Source organism: Rhinatrema bivittatum, chromosome 1 (assembly GCF_901001135.1).
Source record: "Rhinatrema bivittatum chromosome 1, aRhiBiv1.1, whole genome shotgun sequence".
NCBI classification, from domain to species: Eukaryota; Metazoa; Chordata; class Amphibia; order Gymnophiona; family Rhinatrematidae; genus Rhinatrema; species Rhinatrema bivittatum.
In genome coordinates, this window is record NC_042615.1 from 125,085,538 (window position 1) to 125,110,805 (window position 25,268).

General features: G+C 42.7%; 1 protein-coding gene across 1 annotated transcript in view; it reads right to left on the reverse strand.

Moving 5' to 3' along the window:
• PCM1 (pericentriolar material 1) overlaps nt 1-25,268 on the reverse strand; it is a 1,078,029-nt gene that overhangs the window by 72,406 nt on the left and 980,355 nt on the right. Inside the window, 2 exon segments of the mRNA XM_029604912.1 lie at nt 15,941-16,194; nt 24,981-25,050. Coding sequence (XP_029460772.1) covers nt 15,941-16,194; nt 24,981-25,050 — 324 coding nt within the window.

Here is a 25,268-nt window from a genome sequence, read left to right on the forward strand (position 1 = left end):
TGCTTCAATTCATAGGAGCAGAATTGAACACCATACTTTCAAAAGCCTTTCTACCCGAGGATCGGTCAGCTACACTCTCCCTATTGGCAAACTATTTCGCTATATTCAAAGAAACAAGCAACAGCTCATCAGTTTCTAACTTTACTAGGCCACATGGCCTCAACAGTTCATGTCATTCCTATGGCAAGACTAGCCATGAGAATAACCCAATGGACTTTAAGATCACAATGGATCCAAGCCATTCAACCACCATCCTCTCCAATTCAAATAACCCACCAACTGTGTTCATCTCTACTTTGGTGGGTAAGCAAGGACAACTTGCGCAAGGGCCTGCCCTTCCAACAACCAGTCTCACAGATAACTTTAACTACAGATGCGTCGGAGGTGAGAGCTGATTTTCATTACCTGAGGAGGTCAAAACAGAGTCTAGGAGCTGCCTAGCCCAGTCGGGGCCTCCGAGATATTTCCGGGACACTGACGTCATCTGGGAGGGATGGGCCTGGGAGATATAAGGCCATATTGCCTGCGGCGCATCATAGCCGCCAGCCCGTCGCCCAAGCTGCTCGCGCCTAAGGGGCACGCAGCTTTGTTTGAACTTATCTCCAATGTATTTCCTTTAATTGAATGCTCCTCCACCTCTGGTAAGTTAACTAATATTTTCGAAATTAATGCTGGATAAAGTAGTAAGCTCTGCATACGCTAGGCATTTTGTGAATACTCTGGGAGCTGAGGCAAGTCCGAATGGTAGTACTCTGTACTGGAAATGCTGATGACCCACCAGGAATTGCAGATACTTGCGATGAGGAGGGAATATTGGTGAGACCACACCTTGAATACTGTGTACAATTCTGGTCACCGCATCTCAAAAAAGATATAGTTGCGATGGAAAAGGTACAGAGAAGGGCAACGAAAATGATAAAGGGGATGGAACAGCTCCCCTATGAGGAAAGGCTGAAGAGATTAGGGCTGTTCAGCTTGGAGAAGAGACGGCTGAGGGGGGATATGATAGAGGTCTTTAAGATCATGAGAGGTCTTGAACAAGTAGATGTGACTCGGTTATTTACACTTTCGAATAATAGAAGGACTAGGGGGCATTCCATGAAGTTAGCAAGTAGCACATTTAAGACTAATCGGAGAAAATTCTTTTTCACTCAACGCACAATAAAGCTCTGGAATTTGTTGCCAGAGGATGTGGTTAGTGCAGTTAGTGTAGCTGGGTTCAAAAAAGGTTTGGATAAGTTCTTGGAGGAGAAGTCCATTAACGGCTATTAATCAAGTTTACTTAGGGAATAGCCACTGCTATTAATTGCATCAGTAACATGGGATCTTCTTAGTGTTTGGATAATTGCCAGGTTCTTCTGGCCTGGTTTGGCCTCTGTTGGATACAGGATGCTGGGCTTGATGGACCCTTGGTCTGACCCAGCATGGAAATTTCTTATGTTCTTATGTCCAAAGGGATACATTTCAACCGCTATACTGTGTGAATTTGGACATCTGCTTATAATATAAATGCCCCATAGTGTCAGGAAAAGATGGGCTAAGGAGAAGGCTTACCTTGGAACCTCCCTAAACCCTATAACATCTGGCCCAATGGATGCACACATAATACGAGGAGGAACTGAATCGGGTGTGCAGTTGCTAGAGCAGGGAGCTTCAGAATTCTCTCAAGCTCCACTGCCTGACTCAGACATCTCATTATCCCCGATTTTGAGAGTGGCACCAGCAAACCCTGCCATACTTAGAGCCCCAGAATCGGAGTTGGATATACTGCAGGCTGAAGATGCCTGCAGTTTTGAAGAGCCAGGGTCTCCTAAACGGGGAGAACTAAGTGAGGACACTGGGAAATTGGTTTCTGGTGAGTCTGCTGGCAGCTCAGTGAGGGGGATTCAAGGATCAATGGCTGGATTCAACTCTTCAACTCCTTCTTATTCATTACAGAAACCAGCAGAATTTACATTAGAATCTTTATGGACTGCATTTGAGAGTTTAGGAAATTTTATTGCTAATAACATTCCTCTTATAAGAGAAGCTGTACAAAATCATGAAGTAAGAATATTATCGATAGAGAAGACATTGTAAAGTATTACGTGCAAAATTTAGAAGTTAAGACTCTTTTGGGTTCAAATAAAGATTCTCAAGAATCTATGATGAGGGATAATATGAAGATGTTGAATAAATTGGAAAGTATGGAAAACTCATTAAGAGTAAGAAACTTAAGATTTGTTAACTTCCCTAGATTAGCTTATATATATCCCCAAAGGAGATGTATAGAAAGTATTTAGCTGAGATATTAAAAGTTGCTGAAGTAAATATACCTCCAGTGGTTAGAGTTTTTTTTTTAATCTCCCACAGGGGAAAAAAGATCTAGAAAGAAAAAAGGAAAGAGGGAATGAAGGAGAAATTCGAGAAATGAATAAGGAGACCCCATTGTTAAATCTGACAGAGTTTTTAGAAACTTCAGATTCTGTTACAGCTGAACCCAGTACTATGATAGTAACATTCGCATTGGAAATGGATAGGGATTGGATATTTAAATTGCTTTTTAAATACCGATTGTGCACCTTTTTAAATATGCAGGTGAGGATCTATCCTGATGTGTCAAGAATGACACAAAGGAAAAGGAAACAATTCTTGACTTTAAAATCACAGGTCCAACAGATAGGTGCGAGTTTCTTATTGAAATTCCCTTGTAGGTGTCAAATTGGTTATAAAGGATCGATATATCTTTTTTTTCTTCCAGAACAACTAGTTAATTTCCTGTCTGATAAAGATAAAGTACTAGAGGGGGTAAAGGAGTAAATACCAGTTAGATCTGAGATTCCCCCCTAATACACTGATACTATCTCATGTATAGAAATGTCCTCCTCTTAGCTGTTTGAAATGTAATGTTTATTAATTATAGTGTGATAACAATTGATTATTATGTGGACATTAATAAGTGGTTAGTATAGGGGATCCAATTATATGGAAGTATTATGTTTGTGAAAAGGATACAATAGGATTATGTTTAAACATAAGAACATAAGAAAATGCCATACTGGGTCAGACCAAGGGTCCATCAAGCCCAGCATCCTGTTTCCAACAGTGGCCAATCCAGGACATAAGAACCTGGCAAGTACCCAAAAACTAAGTCTATTCCATGTTACTATTGCTAATGGCAGTGGCTATTCTCTAAATGAACTTAATAGCAGGTAATGGACTTCTCCTCCAAGAACTTATTCAATCCTTTTTTAAACACAGCTATACTAACTGCACTAACCACATCCTCTGGCAACAAATTCCAGAGTTTAATTGTGCGTTGAGTAAAAAAGAACTTTCTCCGATTAGTTTTAAATGTGCCCCATGCTAACTTCATGGAGTGCCCCCTAGTCTTTCTACTATCCGAAAGAGTAAATAACCGATTCACATCTACCCGTTCTAGACCTCTCATGATTTTAAACATCTCTATCATATCCCCCCTCAGCCGTCTCTTCTCCAAGCTGAAAAGTCCTAACCTCTTTAGTCTTTCCTCATAGGGGAGTTGTTCCATTCCCCTTATTTTGGTAGCCCTTCTCTGTATGGTGTTATTATAATTATGTACGAATGGTTATTGATACTTCATTTTTTTCTATGTCAAGAGTGTCTTCTTGGTATGTGAATTTAATTAAAACTTCAATAAAATTTAAATAAAAAAAAAACAAAAAAAATTACAGATGCGTCCACTTTGGGCTGGGGAGCTCACATAGACAATCTCCAGACCCAAGGTACTTGGACGAAACTTGAAGCAACATTTCAAATCAATTTCCTGGAACTTCGAGCTATACATTATGCCCTGCATGCGTTCAAGGACTGCCTTTCGCACAAGACTGTTCTGATCCAAACGGACAACACAGTAGCTATGTGGTACAACAACAAACAGGGAGGTACGGGCTCGCATCTCCTCTGTCAAGAAGCTGCACAGATTTGGGGCTGGGCCCTAAGACACAATGTTTCTCTGGGCCACTTATCTGGCAGGCATTCACAACGTAGTGGCAGATCGACTCAGTCGTCAGTTCCAACCACACGAGTGGTCCCTGGATCCCTCAGTAGCGACCAGGATATTTCAACGTTGGGGGCAACCAACAATAGACCTCTTTGCATCACACCTGAATCACAAAGTGGACAAGCTCTGCACAGATAGAAACACCAGCTTGCCAAGGACGCCTTTGCTCGCCCTTGGAACTCAGGCCTTCTATACGCGTATCCTCAGATACTGCTCATAACCAAAACTCTAGTGAAGCTACAACTGGACAAGGGGTCCATGATACTGCCACTTGATTGTCCGTGTAGATCATGACCCTGCGGCCCTTCAGGTGGTCTTGGAACACATGTAATACATTCCGAATTGCTCTGAGTTTCAATAAATTTGCAGGTTCTGTTCCGAGTTTGTCCATAACCCTTGTGTTTTGTAAATCTCAAGGTGTGCACCCCAGCCCTTGCGAGACGCATCTGTGGTTAAGACTGCGTTGTGAGGAGGGGAACTGAACAATGCTCCCTTGGACAGGGTGGAGTCCAGGAAGGATTGATTTCAACGATACCATTTTGAATTTCTCTTTGGTGAGAAATTTGTTTAATTTGCTTAGTCTAGTATGGGAAGAAGGCCACCTGACTTCTTGGGTATGAGGAAGTATGGGAAATAAAATCCTACTGATTGGATCCCTGAGGAAATTTGTTGAATTGCTGCTTGTTTGCGAAGCAAAGCAATTTCCTCCCCTAGTTGTGGTTGGAAACTGTGAATCTTGAGAGTGGAAAGATGAGGTAATATGGGTTTTGTGACAAACTGGAGTTGTTAACCGTGCCGTACTATCTCCAAAACCCATTGATCGGATGTTATCCTCTCCCATGCTGCCAGGCAAGAATGAATCCTGCCGGGTGGTGCTTGATGCTGTGATGGTGGCTGGGTAACTAAAAAGATGGAGTTGATTTTACTGCAGTAGCCGACTGTTGTGCCTGCTGTCTCTGGTTACGTGCTTTACCTCTACGTAGGTTAGAGGTATTCTGTTGTGGAGCAGGACGCTGGTAAGAAGGGTATGTCTGTGTACGAAAGGACTGGTAAGACCTGTAAGGTCTCCTGGCATATGATTGCCGACGAGTAGATCCCATATAACGATGCATGGTCGAATAGTGGGGATGTGATGTTAATGATTGTACTGCTAGAGCTTCCTCCTTCAGTTTACCTACTGAGTCCTGGAATTGTTCTCCGAACAGGTTATCTCCTGTACATGGAAGGTTTGTTAGTTTCTCTTGTAAATCTTCACGTATCGAACTTAAGCGTAACCATGCTAGTCTTCGGGCTACAATGGCTGTTGCAGATGCCCTGGAAGATGTTTCATATGCTTCACAGATCAACCTCAAAAGGTGTCGAGAACACTCTTCCATGTCATGAAGAGGCGGAAGTATCTGATCCGCAGTTGAAGACAACATACCTTTTATAGCTTGTATGCACTCATATAGGTATTGTACCATGTAGAATTGATGGTGCATAATTCGGGCATTCAATATTGAGTTATGGTATATTTTTCTGCCAAACTCATCCAAATATTTGTTGTCTTTGCCTGATGGGTATGAGGAATGCGATTTCGTTTTCTTAAATCTTTGCATCGCCGACTCATAGCCCCGTACTGGCCTTGACAAGTATGGTTTCCCACACTTCTAGACCTCTCAATCAGAGAACCAATTCGCCTGGGTGTAGCTCCCACTCTCATAACTCAGGATCAGGGTCAGTTGCACCATCCCAATCTTCAATCCCTATCCCTGACAGCATGAGGTAATTTTGGTATAGAGTATGGTGATGTTTTCCTCATATGGAATTTTATATCCGTCTGACTGGAAACCGCTGAGATTGCGTAAGGTGTTTCCCAGGATTTCTGTAAGACGGAATGCAGAAGTTCTTGTGGTGGAAGAGATGTTGGTTCTCCTGGAGTATCAAAAATCTTTAGGAGACCAAGGGTTTCTGATCTAGGGTCTGTCTCTTTTTGGACCTCTAGATGCAGTATTGTACCCAATTTTTCCAGAAATTTTGAGTATGTAAGGGGGCATTATTGTATGATCATCTGTTTCTTGTGACTCACATGCTTTAGGTTGCATTGGAGTGGTCTGAGGTAAAGTACTAGATACTTTATGGTCTTTGTTTCTTTTCACATATTATGTCCATCAAATCCTCTGAAGCTGTAGAAGCGTTAGAGGAAGCAACTTGTATTACCTCTCTGTGGGAGAAGGTATTTGAAGGTGGTACATGAGATGATTTAGAAGTCGAAGGGCTTACTTCCCATGTTGCACTCCTTTTTGCCGACTTTTTGTAGTGGGAGTGCCGTGAGTGCTTATGATAATAGTGTGACGACGCGTCTGTCTGACTTCTATGTGAAGATAGTGATCGCTTTCTATGTTTTATGATAAACTCTGTCGAAGTAGCTCTCGAAGAAAGGAAAGTACTCGAACGAGGTGGGGTTATCGATGGAGAGGTGGAGGAAGACCTCTATGAGTGTCCACGTCGTCGTTTTAACCCATGTTGTATTATCTGAGATGGGTGTTCCAATGTTTTGTGCGCCGATCTAGACTTGCGTGCATATCTTTTTGGTTCCATGCACACAATAGTTATTGGTGCCGATGTCTCCGGCGCCGTGCGCGTAAGTGTCCTCGGCACCGTGCGCGCAGATGTCGTCAGCGCCATGCGCACAAGTGTCTTTGGCGCCATGTTCGTAGCAGTCTTGTGCGCCGATACTTCTTCAGGCGCGTAAGGCATCTTAGGCGCATAAGTTTTAGGTGCTGAGTTTTTTGGCGCCATTGTCTCTTGCGCCGGCGATTCTGGCTCTATGGATTGTTTAAAATCCGATGGCCTTTGCCGGCTCACCAAGTCCTTACCTCCAAGATTGGAGGACTGAGGATCCCATGATGATGCCCTCTTTTTTGAGGGAGCCGGTAAGATAGTGGGGCCAGGTGACAAGTGAGCCTCCGAAGGTTCCGGTGAGGCAAAAAGTTCCTGAAGCCTGTAGGCCCGTTGTTTCAGGGCTCTCGGAGACATCCTCGAACAAAATTCACAATCCTCACGATTGTGATCTGGCCCCAGGCATCGGTCATGACCATCTGTGACAGACATTACCTTGCCGCAATTATAGGGTTTAAACCCCGATTTTGACATGTTTAATTTTTTTTTTTTAATGCTGAGAGAACAGCTCCGCGTGCAATCCCACGCGCGGAAAAAACAGACTGAGGAGATTCCGTTACTTTCCTGCGCGGGAACACACGCGCAGCCACAGAGAGCAAAACTCTAATCTCTGCTTTGACAAGCTCCGCCTCCCGGACCTGATTGACAGATCCCATGACAGCATGGCTAATTCAGCCCTGCTATCGACGGGAAAAGGGACATTCAGTAAGAGCAATGTCAACCTCAGTAGCACACTATCGTTCAGTGCCAATTCTTGACATATGTAAAGCAGCAACATGGAGTTCTCTTCACACCTTCGCGGCTCATTACTGTTTAGACAAAGAAGGACGACAAGATTCAGCCTACGGACAATCTGTCTTAAACAACTTGTTTCCAGTATAATCCCAACTCCTTCTACATCCAACCTGCTGTGATTTTGGCTTCCTCATTTTTACCAACAATACTGCAATGTTGCTTAACTACAAAATGACTCGGCCTATAGCTTGCTAATCACCCACATGTGAGGACTAGCATCCTGCTTGTCCTGGGATAAAGCAAAATTTCTTACCTTATAATAGGTGTTATCCCAGGACAGCAGGATGGAGTCCTCACGAAACCCACCCGCCACCCCACGGAGTTGGGTCCGATATGTTTTATTATTTTATTTTTACTAAAGCTTATTACTACATACGAGACTGAAGGAAGACCCCTGTGGCAGAGAATATCATGGCATACTGGGCATGCTCAGTGGGCTCAGAGTGCCAGTCAAAAGTTTCTAGAAACTTTGACAGAAAGTTTTCTGCAATGATGTCACCCACATGTGAGGACTACATCCTGCTGTCCTAGGATAACACCTATTACAAGGTAAGCAATTTTGCTTTATTATGAGTTTTTGCCTCTATGGCCAGCTTCATTTCAAATTCTCTTTTAACTTGCCTTATCAATGTTTTACAACTAATTTGCCAATGCTTATGCTTGTTCCTAGTTTCTTCATATGGCTCCTTTCTCTAATTTTTGAAAAAAGTTCTTTTGGTCAAAATAGCCTCTTTCACCTCACCTTTTAACCATGTTGGCAGTTGTTTGGCCTTTCTTCCACCTTTTTTTTTTTAATGTATGGAATACATCTGAACTGGGCTTCCAAGATGAGATTTCAAACCAGTTTGAAAAATCTGGCACCAGTTTATACCAACACCATAGTGGACTATAAACAAACAACATTGCTCATATTTATGAGATAATCCCTGATGCAGAAACAGTTTCAAAATACGGACCATGTCGGGGATGTGGCTTTACTGTTATGACCATCAGCCATGGCCGACCCAACTCACGTCATGTCTGGCCCTGCTCTCCACTCCGGGTAAGTTCACGGCTACCACCGCATTCCTCCTGGCTTTCAGGTCTCCAATGTGGGGGCTGGGATGCCGCCGACCTACTCTCCAATTCCAGCCCTTTCTAGGCGCGCGCCACCTGGCCTCCCTTTAAAGGCCCTATGGCGGGAACTCCAGGGGCGTCCCTGGCTGATGACATCACAAGTCTGAGATATTTAAGCACCTCCTTTGGCCTACGCTAACCGACTTGGCAACAGGTTCCCTGAGCTCCTGTGGTGCTTGTTCTTTTCTCCGGACCTGCGATTCCTGCCTTGGATCCCTGCTCTGCAACCTTGAACTCTGGTGCTGGGTACTCGCTCCTCGGGGGCCTGCTCGTGCTTCCTTTCTGGGACTTTGTCCTGAGCTGCTCCGCTCCTCGGGGTAGCCTCAGCGCGACTCTGCCAGAGATCCTGTCTCTACACTTCCCCGCTCTTCGGGCCTGCTCGGTGCATCTCTGCCTTGGAGATCCTTCCTCTGGTTTGTCCTGACTACTGACCTGCCCAGCATTGTAATACTTTGGACTATTCTCTCAGACCCCACTTCTCAAGGCACCCCGCAGTATTGCCTCAGTGCAGGTGTCTGCAATCACATGGCTGTGACGCAGACAGCTCGTCTACGCCTCCTTGCTCCTCGGCCACAGCCGTGGTCCAGTTGCCTGTGTTTCCATTCCACCTCGCCTCCCGACGGTGGGGCCCTGTAGGGCTCAACCCCACAGGGAGAGACAACTCCCACCTCGGGCCAAGGGTCCACGAAACCTACAAAACCTAACATTCACTACGCAAGATACGTTTTATATGCATTTAAAAAAAATTTAAAAAATGTCTCTTGGCATAAATTTATGCCAAATGATTATTTATAAGACAATGAAGGTCTGGGACCAGTAGTGTCTATTATGATGGCTACTTTTATCGAGTGTGTATTGGTGTGAGGGACAGTGCTTTGTGAATTGCTATTCCTTGAATTTCCCTGTTTTTTTACACTGATTTTTAAACAATGACCATGCCTGATGTAAACTCTTAACCTTTGTAGCAGCAGCAGCAGTTTTCAGTTTTTTCCTATTTTCTGAATTTTATCAAAGTCTCCCTTTGAAAGTTTAGTGCTAGAGCTTCATATTTAATCTCCTCCCTCCATTAAGTCAAATTGAGAACACTATGATCACTGTTGCTAAGCAACTGCACCACAGTTATCTCTTGCACCAAATCCTGCATTCTACTAAGAATTGGATCTAAAATGGCTCCCCTATAGTCAGTTCTTGAACAAACTGCTCCAACAAGCAATCATTTATTTCATGTATTTATATTCCTCTTTTCGATACTTCAAAGCCAATTACATTTAGGTACTGTGGGTGTCTAGAAACTTTACCTTCCTAGCATGTCCTGATGTTACATTTACCCAGTTAATATTGGAGTAATTGAAATTTACCATTATTACTGGACTGCCAAATTTGTTAGCTTCACAAATGTTAGCATTTCATTGTCTGATTTTCATTTTGGATAGGCAGATGGTAGTATATTGCTGTGGGCTATCAAAATAAACACTTAATACTGGCAGCTAAAAGATAGATCTTTATTTCTATACATAAGTACGGGATATCCCAGGAGAGTGCAGGATTACAAGCAGGGCAATTCAGAAGTAGTCTGAGAGCATTGTTGACACAATAGATTAAATAGCTTACACCTCCAATTTACATATCAGTGAGATTTTATTTGCATAAAATTTTCCTAATTGGTTGTCATAATTTTATCTCATATCTGTTAATGGGATGAATTCTTTTAAATCATGTGATTTCTTATAAAATGAGCCCTGAAGCCAGGAACAAAACTTAAGGCTGACCACTGACATACATTTCAGCAATCTTGAAAAGTTTTTTTTTACAAGTGTGATCAGTGCAATTTCATAGTGCAGTAATGATTTTCTACTTAACTAGTTTGGCCTCATAGGAAAGAAACCTTTCAAAGCACCCCAATTACCCCATCCCCCACTCTACACTTCATCACACACAGAATTTTCACCCATAAAGATTCTACTGTGCATTTAGTCTCCTGCAGGATTTTTATCCTGTTGGACTCTATGCCATACTTAAAGCACTACCCCCAACCATGATGATCCATCCTATCACTGCAATCAGATCTGTCACATTGGTCATGCTCACTGCACCAGGGCTCTGAGATGCCACTTATGTTAACCTCTTCACTAATTGCTATATATTCTAACACTCCTATTTTACCTTTTAGACTTCTGGCAGTAGCATACAGATATTTCAAAGTATATTTTTTGTTTGTATTAATCTGCTTATTAGTTGACCGGTGTAATCTGGAATATTAACTCAGGTGGTTCTCTACTTATAGGCATATGAGCTATTTTTGCTTTTATTAGAACTTCTCTATCAGGATGGCCTAACTCCTCTGTTATTTTAGTATTCTTTGAAGATACTCCCCTCGGAACCATGCACTGCTGAATGACTGTCAGCTTTCCCCCATGTTCTAGTTTACAAGCCGCTCTATCTCCTTTTTGAATGTTAGCACCAGCAGCCTGATTCCACCCTGGTTAAGATGGAGCCCATTCCTTTCAGTATAGCCTTTCCCTTCTGCAAAACACTGCCACATTCCTAACAAAACTAAAAGCTTTTTCCTTGCACCATTGTCTCATCCATGCATTGAGACTTCAGAGCTCTGCCTGCCTTTGGGGTCTTGTGCGTGGAACAGAAAGCATTTCAGAGAATGCTATCCTGTAAATGCTGGATTTCAACTTTTTACCTAACAGTCTAAATTTGGCTTCCAGAACCTCCCTCCCACACCTTTCTATGTCTGTGCCAATTTGTACCAGACACTATGATGGCTGACCGAACCTTTCCCTTCTGGGCACTAACCATTGTAGACTCATCCTTGGTGCAAGAGGATAACGCATCATCTAGAGAACAAGTCCTAGCTACAGAATCACTTCCAGCTATACCAATGTGATGCTCTCCTCCAAGGCAGCACAAGGGATGCCAGACTGGTGTTGCAACTTAACTACTAAGTCCCTGAAAGTCTCTATATATCTTTCTCTGTCTCAATTCCTCCAGGTCTGCTATGCTAGCCCTCAGAGATTGGACTTGTCCTCCGAGCCAGGAGCTCTTTGCACTGGGCACACACATACAACCTCTCACCTCATCATACATGTAGCACTTGATGTAAAAAACTGGAAGGCTCTCATCTTACTGCTGAATTGCTGTCTGCATCTTAATATTGCTGAGTTCTTAGTTAATTTAGGTTGCTAATGGAGTAGGGATGTTCAAATTAAAGTCTTTTAAATTTATATGGTGTATTTAATGTTCATTTGGCAATGACTTGCAAGGGGACAATTAATATATTGATAAGGGCTGGGTGGGTCACTCCCCCCTTTTTTTTTTTTTAGATAAATCCCAAACTGGTATGAAAATATCTCATCCTCATATGGGATAATAGTCTATAAATCAAAGAATGTGCTTAGGTGTGGGGAGGGGAGTTTAGGTGAGAGGGAAAGACTAAAAAATTATCTACCATTCCTTTCTTTTAATCAGGCACACATACTAAAAATTATATACATTTCCTTTCTTTTAATCAGGCACACACATGGATGGGAATTTGAGCATAAGCATCTTTTAAATCCAGAGTGCACATCTACTGCCCCTTCTGGATGAACAGAAGGATTACATGGAGGGAACTCATTTTGAATTTTTCCTGGAGTATATGCTTGCTTAGGCTTCTTAAATCCAGATTAGGTCTCAGTCCCCTAGATTTCTTGGGGATAAGGAAGTAACAGGCACAGAACCATTGGCCATGGTAATGGGCATGAACCAGTTCTACTGCCCGCTGTTCGAGGAGCAACTCCACCCCTAAGCAGAGTTGCATTGAATGAGATGGATGCGGACTGAAGGCTGAACAATGAGGAAGTATTGGAAGCCGGAGAAACACAAATGGTATCCAGACTCCACAATTTTGAGAACCTAGTGATATTTGCTAATCTTGCGTCACTCCTGCAGGTAGTGCTGAATTCTCTCCCATATCAGAAAGGATTGTTGCTAGGTTTGAAAGGTGGTCAACAACTTGGTCCATGCTTTGGATGGATTTGTATTTTTGGTTGACAATGCACATGCTATTGAGTGTGAGCTGGAAGCTGTTGCGGAAGTAGAGGCGGCATTTGGTATCACTGGAATTGCCAGAAGGGGCATCCCTGGAAATATGGTCTTTTAAAAGCGTAGTAGGCATTCCTTGCAGAAGACTGTTGTTCCTGTCCCTAGAGAGGGATTGCACCACATGTTCCTTTATTTCAGCAACTGTTTTCTGAGCTTTTCTCCAAAAAGATGATCACACAGCAGGGGACAACTGCTAATATCCAGGGGAGTTTGCCTAGGCAATTAGTTCTCAACCAAGTCACATCTTGTGCTCTGATGGATGCTGTTGAGGTGCATGCCTTGATATTGAACGCCTTATAGATGGATTGAATAAGATGGCATATACATTCTTCCATATCTAAGAACAGCTGAGGGTATGCAAATCCATTGTCACCGGATGGAAGAAAAGATTTAGTTTATGTACACATTCATGTAAGTATTGGTGTATGGAGATCTGTACATTAAGCATAGAGCTTTCAAGCATCTTTTTACTGAAAACATTCTGTAACCTGGGATCTTATCCTGGCAGAGTATTTGAATATATCCTCTATTTCTTTGCTCTTTAAGAGCTTATTCTACTACAGTTGATTAATGGCGTACGTAACTGTACTATTCCAAACCCCAGAGATTTTTGCACTCTATATTTAAGGTCTCATTTTTTTGCGAACTGGACATAGGAAATAGGATTTTCACACAATTTTGTTTGGAATTCTTGCAGGACAATATGGATTGGGATAGTTTTAGTTCCGCTGATATGTTAAGAATTTGGAGGAAACCAAAGACTTTAGTGTGAGGATCTTTGTCCTTACATGTTAACTCCAAGCATTCTCCCCAACCTGTACAGAAACCTGGAGTAGGAAAGGTCTTCCAGTGGAGATGAGTGTTCTAGAGGCTCTGAGAAATGGTCAGAGGAGATCCTCATCAATCCTTCCTCTGAGCCTAGAGGTAAGGGAACACTAATCCAGGACCCCAATGATGAAGGTGACTGAGGAGGGGTCCTCTGTCAACTCGGATGGGTATACTTTTTGTGTACATCCTCTGACTGGCTTGATGCCACTATAAGTGAATGTTAAGAGCTAGAACTACCTCACGGGAGTTCCAATGGAGTACCCATATGAACTGGAGATATGGATTCCTATTGTGGAAGTAAGTTGACAACTTGGAAAGGAAAGATTAGAAGGTATCCTTCACCATTAAAGAGGTAAAGAAAGCCTTCATCAGCTCTGCTACTTGGTTGAGAGTCTACATCCTTTGCCTTGCTGTGACTGGTGGAACATCCTCTTCTAATACTAGAATGGAATCCTGTACATCAACTGGGCTCTGTAAAATTTGGACTGGAGACAGATTAGATGTGAGAGGCAGCAAGAGTAATATCTGGATCTCCAGTCATATCCCTTTTTCCATTACATTTTGTTGGTGAAAGTGCTCTGGTAATTGGTGGGGGCAAAGGTATCATATCCCCTTCTGCCCCTGTTATGGAGCATACAATTGCATGGGAAGCTCTGCAGCACGATGATTCAATGATTAACAGCTTTAATGGGCAAAGGCTTTGGGTAACCTTGGGTTCTGGGGCTCAATGCATGGAAGACTTATGCATCAATGGCATAAGGGCATAAGAACATAAGATATGCCATTCTGGGATCAGACCAAGGATCCATCAAGCCCAACATCCTGTTTCCAACAGTGGCCAATCCAAGTCACAAGTACTTGGCAAGTATCCAAACATTAAATAAATCTCAAGCTATTATTGCTTATTAATTAATAGCAATTTATAGATTTTTCCTCTAGGAATTTATCCAAAACTTTTAAAAATCCAGTTACACTAACTGCTGAAACCACATCCTCTGGCAATAAATTCCAGAGCTTAAATATGCGCAGAGTGAAAACATCTTCTTCGATTTGTTTCAAATGAGCTACTTGCTAACTTCATGGAGTTGCCCCTAGTCCTTCTATTATCTGAGAGAGTAAATAACCGATTTGCAATAACTTGTTCAAGTCCTTTGTGATTTGGTAGACCTCTATCATATCCCCCTCCTCAGTAATCTCTTCTCCAAACTGAATAGCCCTAACTTCCTTAGCCTTTCCTCATACAGCAGACACTGGCTGATGCACTTTGCCAGTCTCGATGCACAGCAGAGACGTGCTTTGTGCATCATCGTTGCCAATGCACTCGAGACTCCGTTTCTTCGGTGCCAGCTATTCTGGTGGCTCTGCAGAGTGGCACTTCTTCTTCAACACAAGCCACCTTTGCTTACTCAATCCCAAGAATTTGGCCTATTCCACCAATGGGGGAGATATTTTTGAGGATCTCCTGCTCAATTCCATTCCCAGTGAGGCAGAAGAGGTTGTGCTTTGGGAAGAAGACAAACTGCGGCTTCTAAGAGACTAACACAGACCCTCTATTTTATAGACCCTCAATCTTTCAGTATGTGGGGACATGTATCCAGAATTGTAACAGTTGGGCCTGGTCCCAGATCGTGGTAACATAGTTCATGTCCATTGGTAATAGACATTCTTCTACCACATGTACAATCCTTGAAACCATTTATTGTAGCTTTCATTTTACTGGATATTTCCAAGAAAAAAATTCTTTTTTTTTTTTTTTAAAGTAGCACTGAAAAGCATTGAGGGCTGCTGAGGCAGCAAAGCAACATTTATGGAAAAATTGAAACGATTTACACAGAAAAAAAGACAGATAGAGATATATGTCCATGTTGGTGCTCAGACAAATAAAACAGACCAAGGGACTCATGAAGCAACTCTGGCACATGCTGAGTAGCTCTACTAGCTAAGAGTCCATTCGCTGCAGCTGTTTGATGTCACTCATATGTCATGGCTAATTCAGCCCTGCTTGTCGATGGAGAAAGCGGGTAACAGACTTTCATAAACAGTTTGTATTACAATTCTATGATTAACTTGTTTTGGACAGTTAAGATTACAAAGTATTTTCACAGGTATGAGCAGCATGTTTTCTTATTTTAAAAAAATATAGCTTTTACTAGTGTTGACGAGACCTAGATCAAAAGCAAAGACATTCCATATTATGCAGAAAACATGTTTATAAGAGAAAACCAAATATCACAAGGGAAAAAGCATTTCAATGTTCACTACAGATTTTTTTTTTTTTTGTGCATCTTTCCACTATCAGTCATCTATTAGGTATAAATAATGTGCCACAGTTTACAAAAGAAAGAATGAAATATTAAGACAACATGAATAAACTCTATTCAAATTTAACAATCAGAATAAATTGGTTAAAGATAAATTTGTACATACATAATCATTAACTAGCACAGGTGACTGTGTGTCAGGACTGCCGGTCACGGAACTTTCAGGAGTTACTGTAGAGGATTTGGCTTCTCCATATACTGATACTGATCTCATTATATTTTCTTCATTTAATGACAAAGGATGACTCACATCAGGAGGGCCATTGTTAGTAATAGTATCCTCTGCATCAACCAATTGCTGCTGTGTCTCCAAAGTGCTAATACATTCCTGAAGCTCAGCAGAAGGCATTTCATCTGCACCTATTACAAAATACCAATTTAGCATCATTAAAGGGTAAAGAAGTCAATCTATCCAGGGAAAAAGAAATCAAAACACTAGACAGATTTTTGAAAACATTTCAGAAGTTATTCCTACAGCAACAACTACCTAATCCAAATAGGAACTAAATGGGATTCAAAAATGAACTAAAATTTAACTAGATCTAGTAGAACTATACATTTGAAAAGAACAATAAATGAACAATTTGTAAACCGGTGTTATATCATGCTGTTTCCTTTTTGAAGACTCATTTGCCTTTAAGTAACAATTTTTTGTTGAAAGAAATGGATCATATATAGTACACCAACTCAAATTCACAAAGTACATCTGCAATGCATCTAAAATTACTACTGGACAAAGTTCAAAAAAAGCAAAATTGCTTACCTGCAATAGGTGTTCTCAGATGAGAAATGTCTAACAAGCCACACAGGTGGAGACAAAACCATACGTGTCTCAACTAAATGGAGCTATAAGGATCATAGTTCCTTTGTCTCTTAGTTTTACAAAGATTTTGGCTACCAGAGGTTTTGGAGAAAGCACACTTTCTTACCTGTAAACCGTGTTTCTCTGTAGACAGCAGGATGATTAGCCATAATGCATAGATGTCATTTGATGACAATTGCTCTCAGAGCTCAGTAGAGATTTGACTGAGCATATTCTGGAATCCCTGCATGCGCACACTGGAAGAGTCTTTCAGTCTCTTGCAGAGCTTAAATTTCAGTGATGCAGTAGACTCTCCAGAGAGGCGGGTGGGTATTAAGAATAGTTAATTCATCCTGCTGTCTATAGAGAACCATGTTTAAAGGTAAGCAATCTTGCTTTCTCCGTCAACAAGAAGGCATAAATTAGCCATTACATGTAGGAAGCCCCAAGCTAAGGGTTGCATTGTGGAGAGATCTTAAGTCAACTTAGCTCTAACTAAGTGGAGAGCAGAACACTGGGCAAACATGCAGTGTATAACTGCTTGATGAAGTTACTGTCTACTCAGGAAATGCTGCCCAGACATTAGTGGGACACGAAGGTGTAAACAGATGACTAAGTAGCAATTTTGCAAATGTCTAACAGATGTGGCCCTGAAGCAAGCCACTGAAGTAGCAGCCATGGCTCTCACTTGATGAGCCTTGACAGAGACTGTAATCTACAAGAGAGCCAGTGTATAACAGCATGCTAGTCAACTGATTGGAGTTCCTTTGGCAACTGCTTTCCCAATTAAGATCGAATGACAAACAATCAAGAAAGCTTGATGGTGAGGTCTAGTCCTCTGTAGGTAATATGCCAGGGCTCTCTTATAGTCTAAGGGTACCAGACCTAGGGTTGTTGGGTGTTAAAACATCCATTCCAAGAGGGCCAGTAATGGCAAGGTGGAAGGGCAGAGCCTGCCTCCCTCCTGTATGATGAGCATCAGGTGTTCTCATTGGAATTGGAGACTGAATTAATAGATGGATAAGATATGGATACCAAACTTGCTGTGGCCAGGCTGGTGCTGAGGATTACCCTTGCTTTATCCTGAAGGACTTTCTGGATAGTTCTAGCAATTAGCGGAATTGATGGGTATGCGTAGAGTAGACTGACATGCTAGTCTAGCTCAGAAGAATTGGGAGCTCATCTGCAGCTGCTCAGATGTATGGAGCCAAAATTTTCAACCTTTCTGTTGTCTTCTGAGGCATCACCTTTTTTCTCTATCAACTGAACAAGTCATCTATGATTCCTTGATCCCGGGACACATACCTGAGTTGGTCCACCACTTTGTTCTGGATCCCATGGAAGGCAGATCTCCCGGAGATGTGCACTGTGATGTCCTGCCTATGACCAGATTGGTAGGGCCTCGTGGCAAAGGGCATAAGAGCTCATACCTTCCTTCATTTGAATGTTCATCTGGATCAAATTTCTACTTCTCAAAAGAACGTGAGAAAGCCAACAGAGCATAGCCTACAGCTCTAGGTGGTTGACTGTCAGCTGGGGACATTGATCACTGGGTTAATGCAAGTCCAGTGTACACTCTCCACCCCTTGGTGGTGCCACCAGTAGACAGTCATTTGATGTGGTAGAACACACAACTAGAGGCCCAGATTTAGAACCTTCAGATCCAACCACTACTCAAGGGATGAGAGCATCCCTGGGATCACAGAGATTTGATGGGATAACAGCTAATGGAGCTGATTCCATTTGCTTTGAAAGCCTCACTGAAGACCTTGCATATGCAGATGAGTGTGTTCAGTAGCCATGTGTCCAATAAGGACTAGGTCCAATCTTGCAGAAACTTGGTCCTGTTAAAGGACAGCCCTTACTAGGCCCATCAACAATGCAACTATTTCGATAGGAAAAAACTTCTTTATGAAGCAAGTATATTCAAGTTCCTATCAACTGAATTCTTTGAAACAGAACCCAGGGACTGGAAGAGTGGTATGGTTTTCTCAAGTGGATGGGGGTTTTCTCAAGTGGATGGGGGCCTACTCCTGGTAGCCAAAAAAAGCCTTAACCTTAACCTCAAACTCCAAACCACTCAACCCCCGCCCAAACTAGAAATTGCTCTATTTACATCCAAATCCCTGCAAATCTGCCTAGTCTACGCCCCCCCAGGCCTAATAGAACAAGACCCCTCGCCCATCACAGAATACTTTACAGTCATCAATACAGACCTCCCCACCATTATACTAGGAGATTTCAACCTCCATGTAGATGCCCACCCTACCTCCCCCGCCTGTGAAATTCTACTAGACACCCTCAAAGCCCAGGGTTTCAACCAAATCATCACCGAACCCACACACAAAGCGGGCCACACACTCGATCTAATCTTTGTGAATTCTAAAATAACTGTAGCCACTCCACCGCTAGTCACCCCAGTACCGTGGTCCGACCACTTCCTCATCAATGCAAGCCTTACTACCAAATTCCCCACACCTTCTACACAAAAACACCGAAAAACCATCTCCTTCCGTAAACACTGTAGTACGGAAGAGCTTACTCTTGCATTCGACAAAATAACTAATAACATCGATCTCGCCAACCCTGACACTGCACTTCACTCCTGGAACAACCTTACAACGACCATTGCCAACGAACTATGCCCCATCATCCACAAAGAAATACCCATAGCACAACTTGAAAAAAGAAAACCATGGTTCTCCACCCATTTAAAAACAATCAAACAAGACCTAAGAGCTAAAGAATGCGCCTGGCGCAAACAACCATCCGCAACACTTAAAGCTACTTACAACAATACCTTACACGCTTACCGTCACGCGATTACCCAAGCCAAGCGGGATTTCCACGCAGCAAAAATCCACGACTACCAATTTAATGCGAATGCCTTATTCACATATGTCACAGAACTAACCAATTCCAATACACCTAATCTCATCGAAACAAACTCCAACAAAAGATGCGAAGAACTAGCTCGCTACTTCAAGGCCAAAATCGACAACATCCTACTTCGATTCCCTGCCAACCCCACCCCCCTCACCCCTCTTCCCAATGACAAAAAGTTCACCCTTGGAACTTTTGACCTAGCCACCAACATGGAAGTAGAGGCGATTCTAAAAAAGATGAAACCTGCCACCCACTCCTCAGACACCCTCCCCTCAAAAACCCTCCTCTCCATCACACCCGCCATTACCAAACCTATTACGGACTTAATCAACTGCTCCATCACCGCAGGCAGCCTCCCAGACCCACTCAAACTGGCCATAGTCAAGCCCCTCCTAAAAAAACCCACCCTCGACCCCACAGACCCTGCCAACTACCGCCCAATCTCCAATCTCCCTTTCTTATCCAAAGTCCTAGAGAGGGTCATTAATAAACAACTGACTGACTTTTTAGAAGACCACAATATCCTCCACCCCCTGCAGTTCGGTTTCCGTAAAGCCCGTAGCACTGAAACCTTATTGCTGGCCATGACAGATACCATACTTAAAGGTATGGACCATGGTAATTCGTACTTACTCGCACTACTAGACATTTCAGCAGCCTATGATACAGTCAACCATCAAATACTAATGACCCGCTTAGCAGAAATAGGGATTACCGACACCGCCCTCGCATGGCTCTCCTCCTACCTCACACACAGAGAATACCTAGTAAAAATCGACAGTTACGAATCTTCACACATACCTATCACGCAAGGTGTCCCCCAAGGCTCATCCCTATCCTCCACCCTCTTTAATATTTATCTCTTACCACTATGCCACCTCCTCTCCGACCTAGGCCTGAAATTCTTCCTATGTGCAGACGACGTACAGATTCTCATCCCGTTTCAAAAGTCCATAAGCGAACCTTTACAACGCTGGGAATCTTGCCTCACCACTATAAACGCTTTGTTATCTGAGCTCCACCTAGCTCTAAATACATCCAAAACAGAATTACTCGTCATCTCTAATCAGCCTGAACGTTTTACTCTCCCCATACGACAGAACATTCCACAGAACACAACTACAGTCCTCTCCCAGCCCCAGTTTGTAAGAGACCTAGGCGTCCTCATAGATCAACATCTAAACTTTAAACCCCACATCAAAGCTCTTCTAAAGGGAGGTTTCTATAAACTAAACATCCTAAAAAAACTTAAACCCCTCCTCCACACACACGATTTCCGGACAGTCATACAGACCACCATGCTCACGAAACTAGACTATTGTAACTCCCTGCTACTAGGACTCCCTGCCACCACCACCAAACCCCTGCAGATTCTACAAAATTCCATGGCTAGAATTATAACCAGCACTCGGAAAAGGGACCACATCACCCCCATCCTTAAGGACCTGCATTGGCTGCCCATCTCCTTCCGCTCACAATACAAAACCCTCACCATCCTTCACAGCTCCCTACATAAATACAACCACACCTGGCTCGATGAAATGCCTCATTACCGCTCCTCTGACCGCCCCACAAGAACTACCCGTACAGGCACTCTCCACACCCCATCCCTCAAATCAGCACATTCATCTCATACCAGAGGGAGAGCGTTCTCCATCGCTGGCCCCACCCTCTGGAACTCCCTCCCCACCCTCCTACGCCAAGAGACATCACTCCAAAATTTCAAGAAAGGAGTCAAGACATGGCTTTTCCGACAGGCCTACCCCGACACAAACCAAACTTAAATCTCTCCTCCTCAGCCCCTCCCTGCTCGACCATCTCCCCCCGGCTCCCCCTCCAGCCAACCCACCCCTACCCTCCTTCCCTCCTAACTCTCCCAATGACCCTCCGCCTACTGGCCGCCCCCCTTCCCATTAGTCTACCACTTACCCTTACCCATCCAATTTCCTTTAAATAATCTCTTTCCGAGCGAATTCCCGAGAGAATTCCATCGCCTAGTTAATACTGCAGTCACTCAACTCTTCATTATTTCCCTCTTAAGTTAATGAAACCCGTACGTAAGCTACTGGTATCTTTTCTTAAGTTATTGACTCCTATGCATTTTTTCATCTGTACATAGTTTTCCCTCCATTCTTATTTAATTTGTTTTTTACTTCATCCTCCTTCTACCTTGTCCCCTTCCCCTTCTCATCCCCTCATATTGTTAACTGTTATTGTTACTTATTATTATTATTATTAATATTGTTACTGTTATACTGTATTTTCCACCTGAGTTCATTGTAAACCGGCATGATGTGCTTCACGAATGTCGGTAAATAAAAGTTAATAAATAAATAAATAAATAAATATTGTCCTGCAAATTCATCATTACCACAAATCATTTTGTCAACACCTTCAGAGCAGCAGAGAGGCCAAAGGGGAGCTCCTGTATAGGTAGTATGCATCCTTCACCACAAACCTGAGGAGATTATGATAGGCAGGGTAAATGGGGATGCAGGCATAAGCATCCTTCAGATCCGGAGAACACATCCAATCCTTTGGATGAATGAAAGGAAGAATCATTTGGAGGGACTTTATCTTGAACCTCTCCCGAACCAACTTGTTCAGTCTCTGCAAGTCCAGAATAGGCCTCAATCATTCTGATTTCTTGAGGACTAGGAAATACCAGGAATAGAAACCCTGGTGATCCTTCTGAGAAGGAACAGGTCTGATTGCCTTTTACTGGAGGAAAACTCCACCACCAGCTGCATTTGGGCAGAGTGAGAAGAGTTGGAGGAGGGTGACAAATGTAAGCTGTAGCCATATGACATAATTTTCAGGAACCACCAGTCTCTGGTAAAACAATGCCATTCCAGGAGGAAGTACTTACTGAACCCTTCCCTCTATTGGAGGTAGTGGGTCTCAAAGACATCAAAAACTGGTGCTTAGCTTAGGTTGTACCTGTGCTGAGTCTCTGTTGGGTGTCACAAAATCATTATTACACAATTGGCGGGACGTTCCACTAGCTTTAGCAGCAGAATAGCTCTCTTTCAAATGATCATTTTGCCGAAGTGGTTATACTTTTTCAAACTTTACTCTGCTATCTGACAGGCCGTGATGTTAGGCAGTTGCATGCCCTGATCCGGGGGTTCCTTTGGCGGAAGGGCAAACCCTGCAATGCTTTGTCAAAATTGATGGTTAAGTAGGATATGGATGGTATGGGGCTCACAGATCTCAGAAAGTATAATATAGCCTGCAACTTGCAGCATGTGGCTGATTGGCTCCTTGGGACTCATTTTTACCTTGGCTATGGAATGCAGCCATCTGGGTTCATTGAGTCCAGGAGCGGTGTTGCATTCTACGTAGGTGAACTCACCTGACATTGTTCAGCATATTGTGTTGGTTACCCCCCTCATGCACACCTGGAAATATGTCTGTTCCACACTTCCATTGCTTTACTCTGTCTCTCAATTCTTCCTTTTATCTGGAAATGCATCGTTCCCTCCATGTTTACAGTCCTCTATATTTGCCACATGGGCGGCTCAGGGTTTGAGGATGGTAGCTCATTTGTTAGATGAGGCTTAGCGTATGAAATCTTTTCAAGATCTGCAAACGGAGTTTGCTCTCTTGATGACAAACACTATTAACTATGTACAAGTAGGTCACTATTTACATTCTTTAGGGTCAAAAACTGGACAGACGAACATAGGAAGTTTTTGTCTGATTTATTTGATGTGGAAAACCCAGTCCGTCTTATGATTTGTTTTTCTGTATAAACAACTGCAAGGTAACAAGAATTTTATTAAATTTGGGAAGGTGATCCAAGATTGGGCAAAGGACCTTAATCTATCTCTTACAACGCAACAATATGTATGCTGTTTCAGAGAATACGTTCTATTACTAGTAATATGAACCTTTGAGAAACATAATATAAATTTCTTATGAGGTCTCATATTTCACAGCAATTAGCGTGCAAGATGCATCTTACTGACTGCACTGTGCACTATAGGTCTGGTAGGGTCTGAAAGCAGACCTCGGGTATGGTCTCCGATGAAAAGTAGGAAAATATCTTTTATATGATGACTGAGAATCTGTAGGTGTAGTGAGCGCCTGCACAGCAGTCTTCTGGTCTTTAAGATGTGCTATGGTTTCCGCAAATTTATCCCCAAATAACCTGTATCCCATACAGGAAATATCAGCCGACTTATCATGCACATCTTCTCTTATTGAACTCGCTCTCAACCAGGACATTCTACGTGCTGCTATGGCCATTGCTGACGAGCGTGAGGAACATTTGAATGACTCGTATACCGATCTTAATAAGTGTCGCAGTCCTTCCTCCATGTCTGTGAAGGATTGTGGCAAGGAGTCATCAGGGGCTAGGCAGAGAGGACCCAATTGTTGTTGTAAAGTTTGAAACAGATATTGGATCATATAAAATTGATGATGCTGAATTCTTGTGGTGAGCATGGAGGAATGATAAATTTTTCGTCCAAAGTCATCCATGGATTTATGCTCTTTTCCTGAAGGAGAGTTAGCATGTAGTTTAGACCGCTTTGCTTTCAAGAGAGCTGATTCCACTACGATAGAATTATGGGGCAATTGCGCTGAGTCATAGATGGTAGAAATGCGCATCCTATACTTTAAGTCAATCTTCCGAGATGCAGGACCCGTTGAGAATGGCTTTTCCCACATCTTGTGTAATACAGAATTTAAAACCTCGTGTGGGGGCAAAGGTGTAGGTTCTGGTGGTGTATTAAAAATCTTTAAAATGCCAAGGACCTCTGACCTGGGTCTGGAATTGTTGCTGTTTCTATATTTAGAAGGTTGCCCACCTTTTCTATGAACTTTGCATAGGTTAGGTCTTCAGGCGAGGAAATATGGCTCTGGAAGACCCTCAGGAGGGTTAGAAGGCATTCCCGTAGATGAACTGGGCGAAGACATTGATTGTTGCGATAATGGGCTATCTGGACGTGTAGAGGTTGGAGCTGGAACGGGTAGAATTGGTTGAGAAGGACCAGGAGAAACAGATGCTGAAGGTGAAGTCACAGGTCTCGGTTGAGTAGATTGCAAATCTTGAAAAAAGGTATTCAAATCTTGAAATATCTGCCGCATTGCTTTAGAGGCGAAATGGGTCTGTGGCTGTAATGGAAGTGGTGCTTGAGGAAGAATTGGTGTAAGAGGCTCGGTAGTTGAGGCTTCACAAAAAACTTGCCGACGAGGAGAGAGAGAGAAAAACTCGCGTACTATCGGCTCGCGGAAAAAAAAAAAAGAGACCGAGGAGAGAAACGGATTCGTGCGGGAAGACGATTGCGCAGACGCATAGAGTTAAAACTCTGTCACTATCTGAGAGAAACTGTGCCTACTCCGGTCATGTCGACACTCCCAGACAGCATGGCTAATTCAGCCCTCCTATCAATGGGAAATCAGGTCTACCAGGTGGTCATGCAATACATCTTTTATTGTGTTATTGCCTTACTTTTAGAGTCACCATATTCAGATGAAATTTGTTCATGCTCAGTGTTATTTTCAGACTCCTGTTCTTGAACCTAGGTGAAAAAGAAAATAAACAGATGACTTTTACTAGAGTTAATTCTCATGAACAGTTCAGTTTCTAGTCTTTAAAGTAGTAAATGGGAACTATATCATATATTTCTGTGTTAAGTTATTCTTAAATTTGGTAAAAACAAACCAGTCTAACTGCAGATTCACAAACTCAAGTGATTAGTTATGTTATCCAAGTTGTTTCACATCCCCTGTTCATTGT